General features: G+C 54.7%; 1 protein-coding gene across 1 annotated transcript; it reads left to right on the top strand.

The window, feature by feature from the left end:
* Nucleotides 1-6,714: 6,714 nt before the first annotated feature.
* LOC123443325 lies at nt 6,715-10,376 on the top strand. The gene is made up of 2 exons (XM_045119662.1): nt 6,715-9,225; nt 9,421-10,376. Exon 1 carries the CDS (start codon nt 6,728-6,730, stop codon nt 8,294-8,296), a length of 1,569 nt encoding a protein of 522 aa, XP_044975597.1. The 5' UTR covers nt 6,715-6,727; the 3' UTR covers nt 8,297-9,225; nt 9,421-10,376.
* The last annotated feature ends 275 nt before the right edge of the window (nt 10,377-10,651 follow it).

The following is a 10,651-nucleotide window of genomic DNA, read 5'->3' as shown; positions in this document are numbered from 1 at the left end:
GCCCATTGGCGTTGGCGCCACCGCTGATCCAGCAGCATCAGCTGCTGCCGCAGCCTCACATAAGCAACCGTGGTGGCTACTCTCCGGCCTGCTTGTGCTACAGCGGACCGGCGATCAGAGGAGGCGTGATGCATGCGAAGTGCTTCGCGGGATGGCACCAACTGGGTGCCGGCCATGGGAGCCGGGTTCACATGGAGCAACTGAACCAACTTCGCCTGGAGCAACTGAACCAAGGATTCATGACATGAGACTTAGATTTAGAATCCAATGTAGCTCAGCTGTTAGTGTCAATCGTGCTAGCCATCAGAATCAGAGGGTAGCTCGGCTGATTCTAGCCTAGTCCAGTTTTGAATTTGGTCTCTGAAGTCAAAAGTGGGCAATGTGGCTATACGTGTCTGAATTATTATATTATCAATAGAAATTTCATTTTAATTATGTTCCTTCTCAGTGAATTTGTCTTCGTTTCATCTGAAAATGCACCGAGCACGACCGGGAAGCTACCATGCTTGCAACCATGATGTTGCCGGCCGCCACCCGCTCGGTTCAGAGGCTTGCTCGACAACCGATGTCCAGATGAGGGATGGTTAGTGTTAGAGAATTCAGATCATATATGCCACCTTATATATGTCAGTGTTGCAAAATTGCCATCTCGCCGCATATCACCATCATATAGACAACCTTATATCAAGAATGAAAGAAAAAAACTCAAATCATTTCTTCGAAAACAAATGCCTCATCGTATTTGATACTGAAACCCCATGTTAAATATCATCAATAGAAGATTTGTTTTAGTTGCATTCCTTGTCCGCAAATTTCTTCAGTATCCACTGATTTCTAATCAAAATTTATTACTTGCTGACGGAAGATAAATGGATTTGTTCAACAAAAAGGAAAGATGAATGAGCAGTGCTAGAGAATTCAGATCATATGCCACCTTGGATATATCAAGATGAAAAAAAAGCAGTGAGTCGTAGATTCCTGAGACAAAACCAAAATCAGATCATTTCCTTGTCAAACTTTTACATAAACGGAATGAAAATTTGTGGATCAGCAGCTGGCACAACCCATACGTCAGAGTGTAGCTCAAAGACAAGCACAAGGAAGGACTAACCATGGTTTGGGTGGGTCAGTTACATGGTGCTCAAAGATTAGCAAAATCTACCCAGTCCTTGGTTTCTACCTTATGTGCACCTTGAAGTGCACCTTCAGGCCAATAAGACCAAGGCTGCTGTTAACATCACACCAGCTGATGTAAATATGCATAGGCATTTCACTTTGTTGTGTTTATGTGTTTCTTGATCATGTTCAAGATCTCCATAACCTGTGAAAGCGAGACTACAATTAGCAACCGACAGAACGGTCAAAATCATAATTTGTAAGAGTGCAAGAAAATTATGCTGTCCCGATGGATGCCAGCAATTCCTAGGACACTAGCCTGATATGGAGCAACATGCAAAAGGCAAATTCATTAATAAAGAGGAAAATCTGATTAGAATTTCTGTTAACATCCATGTTATATGAATTTGTGCTTTTAGCAAATCGTTTTGGTCGACATCAAACATAGATGAACTATAGATTATCGAGACTTACTCCAGTATAGTGTTGCAAAACTGGAGAATAGTTGTCGAGCCCAATATAGTTTTTGCAAGAAGATCCGTTAAGGCCTCCTACTTGTTGCATTTGGCATGCAAAGGAATATACCTGGAACAGAAGCAATAAAGTGTTACTAGTCATTATGATCTGAAATTATATTTACCTCTAGCCCAGTCTTTTGAAGATTAGAGCCTCTTGTCTCAGATATCTCCTTGCATCGCAATGTCTTTCTTTTTAAAAGATTGTCCTCTTTCGTGAGGTGTTTACATTGATCTTTCATTCAGTAAACAAAACCCGTGAAAGAAAATGATACCTCCTTATTCACAGAAATACAACATAGAACAGTCATAAGTACTACGAACTATAAAGGTAATCATATGCCGAGATTGGTTAAGATAAAATTAACTATAATCAAGTAATCTTTTTTTCGAGAAAACGCAGTGAGATACATGCGTTTCTTTGTATTGAAAAGGTAGAGTTTATGTTACAATCCTCCTAGGAGGGGCAATGCTGGTAATGGAAAAACCTATAGCTAGTGTACATCCAAGGTCTGGGGGAAGATGACACGGAGACCGGCCGCTCCTGCCTTGGTCCAGAGGGACGCTTCTTCTTTGATCTTCGTAACCAGGTCGTTCACCGAGGGTTGGGTGCCCTTGAACACACAGCTGTTGCGGTGCTTCCATATCATCCACGGGGTCAGCAGGGTCACGGAGGCGAAGCCTTTGCGCATGGGCTGCGACATACTCCGCTTGGCGCGATGCCACCAGGCAAGAAGGGAAATCTCACGGCTGGGGGCGGGGCACGGCAAGCGGAGCCAGGCGATGACGTCTTGCCATACCTGCCTGGAGAAGGGGTAGCGGAGGACCAAGTGGTCCATTGTCTCGGAGTCCTGGCAGCACAAGAGGCAAGGGTCGTGGTCCGCGACGAGCTAGGCGATCGGAGGTCCAACATCTATCCTGGTCAGCAAGCCAGTGGAAGAAGCGCACCCGGGGTGGAGCCCAGCTCTTCCATATGAGCTTCCAGGAGGCGTTGGGGATGGATCCGTGGAAGGTAACCTTGTAGCAGGACTTGGCAGAGTACGATCCATTCCTAGTCCACTTCAAGGTGAGCTGGTCAGGCGTGTTGAGCAGGATGGTGTGCTCAATGGCGTTCCAGAGGCGGATGTACTGGCCAATCTCGTGGACGCCGAGAGTGCCCTCGATGTCGCGAGCCCAAGCGTTGGCATTGAGCCCCTTCGCAACGGTCCGCGCCTTCCTCTTACGCGTGGGGATGCAGGCAAGGAGCCGTGGTGCTATCTCGCCGACAGATCGGTCGCCGATCCAGCGATCGTCCTAGAAGAGGGCCGAGAGGCCATTCCCCAGGGACATCGTGGTGCAGGCGAAGAACAGGGCGCGTTCATCCGCCGAGAACTGCAGGTCGAGCCCACTCCATGCTCTGTGCTGGTCGGTGCGGCTAAGCCATAGCCACCGCAGGTGGAGAGCCAGCCCGGTGCGCTCGAGGTCCGGGATGCCAAGGCCTCCAAGCTCGATGGGGCGGCAAGTGCGCCGCCAATTTACATGGCAGTTGCCCCCATTGGCAGCCTCATGGCCAGCACACAAGAAGCCGCGCTCGATCTTCTCTAGTTGCTTGATGGTCTTCTTGGGCGGTGCAAAAACGAGCAGTTGGTGAATGGGGACTGCGTAGAGGACGGATTTCACCATCGCGAGGCGCCCAACCTTGTTCATGAGCCAGGCCTTCCAGGACGGCAGTTGGCCCCTCACCTTGTCTACCAGGGGCTGTAGCTGCGCCACCGTCGGTCGTCAGATCGTGAGTGGGATTCCCAGGTAGGTGACCGGGAGCTCGGTGATGGGATAGCCGAGCAGCTGTACTGCCGCGGTTGCCGCCTCCTCATTGCAGCGAATGAGGGTCGCCGTGCTCTTGGCGAAGTTGACGTGGAGTCTGGAGGCACGGCCGAAGAGGCGCAGGATACCCTTGACTGCGGTGATCTCGGCGGCGATGGATGGCAGAACAATACGACGTCGTCTGCGTACAGCGAGATCGCCGGTACCGTGCGCCGCGGGTGGAGGCGCTGCAGGATACCCAGCGAGGTGGCCCGGTTGACGAGCCGGCCGAGTACGTCGACGACGAGGACGAAGAGCTGCGGGGACAGCGGGTCGCCCTATCGGAAGCCTCGACGATGCCAAATTGGGGGGCCCGGGTCGCCATTGAGCAGCACCCTAGTGCTTGCTGAAGATAGCAGGATGGCCATCCATGCTCGGAAGCGAGTACCAAAGCCGTAGCGTTGCAGCACCTCAAAGACGAAAGGCCAGGAGATCGAGTCAAATGCCTTCGTCAGGTCCAGCTTGAGGAGGGCGCGTGGAGCTTTGAGCTGATGGAGTAGCCGCGTAGATTGCTTGACGAGGACGAAGTTGTTGTGGAGGCTGCGCCCAGGGATGAATGCATTTTGGTTCGGGCAGACGAGGTGATCCAGCTCTGGGCCAAGGCGTAGTGAGAGCACTTTGGCGAACACTTTGGCGACGAGATGGATAAGGCTGATCGGCCTGTAATCCCCGAAGGTGGCGGCGTCGGCACGCTTGGGGAGCAAGGTGAGCAGCGCCTGGTTAAGGCGGGCGAAACCTCGGCCGCGCATGTCGTATAACTGCTGGAAGACATCCACCAAGTCTTGTCGCACCGTGGGCCAGCAAGCGCGCAGAAATTCTGCAGTGAAGCCGTCGGGTCCCGGCGCCTTGTGCGCGGGTAGTCGCTGTATAGCGTGCCAAATTTCCTCGGCGGCGAACGGCTCCTCGAGGGCGAGGAGGTCGTCGGCGGGCTCGATGAGCTCGTCAAGGTGGAGCGAGCACTCGCGGTCGACGGCGGTGCCAAGTAGGCCATCAAAGTGTGAGAAGGCCGCGTCCACCATGTCGTCATGGCTAGAAATCGCGCGACCGTCGATGCTGATGTTGTAGATCATGTTCTTCTGCCTGCGGTAGGTGCTCTGCGGTGGAAGGAGGTGTTGGCGTCACCGTCCTTCAGCGAGATAACCCGCGCTCGCTGGCGGGCAATGGTGCGCTCGAGCGAGGCAAGCCCGAGGTAGGATATCTTCAACTGGGAGCGCAGCCAGCGCTCGTCGGGGGTGAGGGCCCGGTCCTCTTGTGCCTTGTCGAATCTGGAGATCAGCTCCCGCGCGATTGCGAGCTTGAGGCAGACGCCTCCGACCGAGCGAGCGCTCCAGCTAGTAAGTGCGCGAGCAGTGGCCTGGAGGCGTAGCACCATGCGCTTGAAGGGATCGCCGTGAGTAATGGAGCTCCAAGCCATGGTCACCACGTCCTGGAAGCCATCCAGGCGGAGCCAGAACTGCTCGAAGTGGAATCGGCGGTGAGCGTGTGGCAGGGGGCAGCAGTCCAGTAGCAGAGGGCTATGGTCGGAGACGACAGACGTGAGGCAGCGGAGGTGGCACTCCCCATGCAGCTCTTCCCGGTCCGAGGTGCATAGGACGCGGTCGAGGCGCACGAGCGTCGGCGGCGATTGCTCGTTCGACCACGTGTAACGGAGGCCGTTGAGGTATACCTCTTTGAGCGTGAGGTCATCGATCAGGTGGCGAAATTTGCCCATCATGCGGCGGTTGAGGTTGCGGTTGTTCTTGTCCTCCTCGCGATAGATCAGGTTGAAGTCCCCGCATAGCATCCAAGGTCCAGGGCAGGCAGCTCGCACTTCGCGCAGCTCCTGCAGGAAGGCGATCTTCGCCGCGTCGGCCTGGGGTCCGTATACGACGGTAAGCCACCAGTGGGTGGCGTCGGGCATGGCAACTTTGGCTGAGAGCGTGTTCGTGGCGAACGACTGGTCGGAAAGGGCGACGGACCGGCTCTTCCAAGCCAAGAGTATGCCACCGCGGGTGCCGACTGCCGACAGATAGACGTATTCGTCGAACTCGGAACCAAGCGTCTCAAGGACGGTCGACGAGCAAATCAACTCCATCTTTGTTTCTTGAATGCATACAATGGAGGCCTCGGTGGTACATATCAGCGAGCGAATGGCCGAACGACGAGCGCGCGCGTTCATGCCGCGGGCGTTCCAAATTACAATTTTGAGGTCGTAATTCATGGGATCATGTTCGACAGGGGTGCTGCACACAGCGATTAGGCCGCAATGGGGCCGCCGTCCGCCGTGGTCGTGGTCGGTGCCGATCCCGGGAGGGGAGGCAGCTCGCGATCGACCAATGCTGCGATCGCAACGAGCACAGACCGGGGGATGGGCGCAGCGAAGATGCCGTCGTAGGCCCGCATCACGACAGCGGTGATCTGCTGGTTGACGCCCAAGATGCCGAGTGTGCGGAGGACCTGCACCTGCGCCCGATGCTCAGCCGTGGGAGGAGCAGCGGTCTTGGAGGCAGAGGAGGACGCGGATCGGCCCCGGCGTGGAGAGAAGTTGAGCGCCGGCCGGTGCAGGTGCTTTCCTGGGGTGGGGAGGACAACACTAATGTGCTTTGTGGCGGCCGAGAGGAATTCTCCCAATGTCCATGTCTCAGCAGGTCGTCGATGGCGCGATCGCAACATGGTGATCGGCGGGGAAGCAAAGCGGCCTGTGGGGTAGCCTGAGGGCTTATTGGCGCATCTGCAGGGAGTGGGGTAGCCTGAGGGCTGATTGGCGCATCTGCAGGGAGTGGGGCAGCCACGGTAGTGGTGGGCGCGCCCGCATCAGGCGAGGGTGGGGGGACGGGGCTGGCAGAGTCCGCCGTCATCGCGCCCTCCTTCGACCCGACCAGGGTCTCGTCATCCGTGTGGGGATCAGCCTCGCCAGGGGTGGGGTGCTGTGCGGCCTGGGAGTCAGGGATCTCTGAGTCCAAAGAGAGGGGCCCCACATAAAGCGGCTGATCTGGTTGGGCAGATGGGGTTGGTGCGGCGCGAAGCGGTGTCCCGATGCCCTCCACGACCGCGTCGGGCGACGACGGGTTTGAATCCATGCCGGGGCCCGCGCCAGTGACGGGGTCCTGCGAGCAATCCTGGGCCACGAGGTGGGCTCCCCCTCTGCAGCTTCTGATCCTGTCGGCCTGGGGATCAGAGACAGATCAGTCTTGACTGCTTTGCCATGCGCTTTTTCAGGGGGCCGGCGTGGGCGACGGGTGCCATGGGCCCCGCGTAGGCCAGGCCATGGCCGGATGATGCAGAACAGGTGGAGCGCCGGCGGCTGCGTGACCGTACACCGCACTTCACAGGCCGAGGCCCAACCAGCAACCATGGCGATGCCGTCAGCGCGATGCGGGCGCGGGTTGCGCGGCCAGGGGAGGTCATCCATCTGCATGCCGTCGGCGCGACCAGCAAGGGTGGAACCGGTGCGGCGCCTCTTGCGACCACGGCGGCAATGGCGGGCGCGCCTGGCGGGGTCGTCGTCGCGGCGCCCCTGGTCACCGCCCTGGCCGTCGTCGGGATCGACCGCAGGGGCGGGGATGCTCGGCACCGGGGTATCGAGCTCGGCACGGGCGAGCGTGATGAACATCGGGTACGTGAGGGTGGAGATGGCAGGGGCGTCCGACTGGTGGCGCGAGGGGTGTGACTCGACGATCTCCAAGGTGGCATGGCGGCGAATGCGGGCCGGGTCTGCGGTGCGGGCAGAGAGCCGGAACTTGGCGAGGTCGGCGCGGGAGCGCGTGCTCGGGTGCAGCCTCTCAATCCAGCAGCTGCTGCCCAGGATGCTCCGCCGTGGAGAGATGCCAGGCCTGGGCGGGGATCCCGCGGAGCTCGAGCTCGACGCGGTAGTCCAACCTGCCGGAGCCAGCATGCGCGAGCTTGCACCATGGATGCAGCGAGAGGGAGAAGCTAGGGCCGGAGATGAAGTGGTCGCCGGCGAGGCTGTCCTTGAGCTCATGGGAGGCGAGGACGATGAGGAAGTCCTCCGGGCGGTGGAGGTGCACGGAGAAGTCGCCGGGGTGCAGGGCGAGGGAGGTGTGCAGCATCTCGGACACCTCTTCCGTGGAGACGACGTGTCGCGTCCCAGTGATGGTGGCCACCATGGCCCGGCGCAGGACGCCCTCCGTCTCCTCGATCTCGACGGAGCGGGCGAGGATGACACGCACCGGGGTGGACGGGACATCGGTGCGTTCCTAGGCCTCCATGGGGGGCAGCAGCGGGGGTGTGCGGAGCGCCGCGGGGCGCGGTGTCGCCGACGGCGCGGTCCTCGTCGTAGGCGCGCGCGGGGAGTGGGCGCGTATGCCGGGGCGGCGGCGGTCTGGGCATTCCCAGGACTCGTGGCCAGACACGAGGCAACGGCGGCAGCGGACATCGCCAGTGCAGTCGCGCACCCTGTGGCGCGAGTCCAGGCAGCGGAAGCAGAGGCCCGCCGCCTCCTCGGCCGATGGGCTGCGGTGGCAAGGCGGTGCAGGGCCAAGCGCAGCGGCACACCGGGGACGGCGACGTCGGTCCCTGCGTCGAGGGAGCTCGAACCCCTCCTGGTCGACCTCGGCCGCGGCTCCTGCGCGCTCTACCTGGTGCACCTCCGAACGTGGCCCCAGGCGAGCCGTGGCCGGCACCCGGCGCACACCAGCCGCAGGGGGCGGGTGGGTCGGCACGGGGTGGCGAAGCAGCCTGCTGGCGCGCCGTCGGTACCGGGGAGCGCGGGGAGTCGACGACCTCGCTGTAGGAGTGCGCGGAGGACGAGCCGTCGAGGGAGACCTGCCAGCGGCGCGCGTGGCCGGAGGAGCTCGCCTCGCTGGAGCAGGAGAAGGCCATGACGAGGGGAGGGTGCCGGCAGAGCTCGACGGCGGCAGGAGGAGGCTGGGCTAGGCTAGGTTAGGTGTTGGGGAGCGGAGAGCGGAGCGGCATGGATAAAGGAGTTTTCACAAAAATAAACGGGTACCCCAGTACTTAATGCAATGCAAATACAAGCACCTTGATTCACTATGCTGAATTTTGTTTGCAATGATAGTCTGTTGATCTATGACAAGATTTTTAAACTCTCTCATAGATTCAATAAGACTTGTTATGCGTTCTTTGAACTCTTTTTCTCTTTATAAATGGTTGAAATGAATATTTTCTCCTTTTCTTTGATGAGGTTACCTAAATATTGATTTTGTTTCTCGACCTCCTTTAGAGAGTCTGTAGCATTTCTAAATCTTTCAAGTAACTTACTCAAATTTATCTCACTTTGACATACATGCTGGAGACCTTACTCCAGCCTGCCGACAATCACATCAAACTCCTTGTTTTTTTTTTCTGATATACATTTAACTTTGTCTGTAAGTAAATCAAGTTGATGCAATAGTAAATCCATATGACCCTTCATTGCTCCCAATTCGATCTGACACGCCTCTTTTCCCCTCACTTACTTTACTTAAATGCCTTGCTTCATATTATGCCCCATCTCATTACCATGTAACTGTATTTCTATTTCATTAACGATCTCTCTTAGTACAATCATCTCTATCTCTTCTCTAATGATGGTTGCCATCCTGGTGTCTTCAATGTAGACTCTAACACGCCAATTTTCTTTGCAGGATCTGGCTCTATGGTATAAGATGCAATAATGTGTGATGCCTGGGTGGGAAAAGCACACACTTCTACTTAAATATTAGTGGAAGCACCTTGTATTTGCTGGATTTGAGAATCTAAAACATTGCTCTTGTCTTGTCGGCCAACAAATGTTTCTGCCTTGATGCCAGAAGTATTTCTTCCCATCCAATCTTGTTCTTTGTTGTTCCGTAAATGCCATGGGTTGGATCCTTCTTTTTAGGAGTTTTCGCTTGAGTGAAAATGTCTCTTCTGCCTTTTCTTGCACAACAGTATCATGCTGCCTTTTCATATGATTGATCTCTATATTAATATGGGCTATTAAAGCATCCTTATCCATTGGTTTCAGGTACGATGGATCACCAAAAACCTTGTCAGGAGAGACTTTAAGACAGTCATCCTTTGCAGGACCATTTCTGGAGGAATGTTCCTTGTCTATGTTTACTCACATCTTCTGTGCCATCAAAGTTATGCTGGGATCTCGAAAGCCCCACTCAGAATTCAAGAGTGGGAAATGACACCAAGCTGTTATAAACTTCATCATATTTTCTATCCCAACCCTCAGGCAAACTTAAGCCCATTTCCAAGCTGCAGTAGCCTTTGGTTCGTCGGCATTATCTCTTCATCTTTGGAAGCAAGCTGCTGAACTATTTCTTGTTCTACATCTTTTACAAACCCTTTGAAGATAGAGGACGTCACAAGTGTTGAGATATCAACCATGGTATTTATATCACCCCACAAGGAGTCCATCTCATCCACGATGATTAACTCATTTTCCTTCCAAAGAAGTTTTATCCTGAATACTGGCATTTCCGTTGGTGTCACTGAGTGGCAAATCCAAGCTCTGTTCAGCCTGAATAGCGGCACTTCCGTTGGTGCCACTGGGTCGAACATCCAAGCAGAATGGGAAAACACAAAATAAGGACATCAAAGCAACTGACTACAGCTGTAATTAGAACAAAGTTCATCTAACAACTGCATGGAACATGTTATACCGAACTTCTAACACTCTACATGCTACTACATCTCACGTCATGTGGAGCAACTGAACATAAGGACAGAAGCATCAGTATAGTCCAAATACTCTACATGCTACACCGGACTTCATGTGGAGCAACTGAACGAACGAGCTACGACATGAGACTGAGATTCAGAATCCAGTGTAACTCAGCTGTTAGTGTTGATCGTGTTAGTGATCAGACTCCGGTGTATCTCAGCCGATTCTACTCTATTCCAATGGGGATATTCATCATGTAACTGCTGACGGGATTAGTATTATTAATACTGAAAGATTTGTTTTAGTTATGTTTCTTCTCTGCGAATTTCTTCAGTATGGATCGACTTCTGTCTAATTAAATTGAGTAATTGATGAATAAAGAAAGATAAATGGTGAGTAAAAAGTGCCAAACCACCACAATTGCGACGTCATTAGAGCGACACTAAACTTTGACACGTAGCGCTGAACCAGCTGTCAATGTGCCGGAATGATGATTATGAGAGCTGGAGTTCACGGGTCAGGTTGAATGGGCAAAAATATCCTCGTGGCATGTTTATGAGAGGAGCAAATTCAATAAAATATG

This window comes from Hordeum vulgare, chromosome 3H, assembly GCF_904849725.1.
Source record: "Hordeum vulgare subsp. vulgare chromosome 3H, MorexV3_pseudomolecules_assembly, whole genome shotgun sequence".
Lineage (NCBI taxonomy): Eukaryota > Viridiplantae > Streptophyta > Magnoliopsida > Poales > Poaceae > Hordeum > Hordeum vulgare.
The sequence above is the reverse complement of the archived record's forward strand: the minus strand, read 5'-3'. Positions and strand labels throughout refer to the sequence as shown.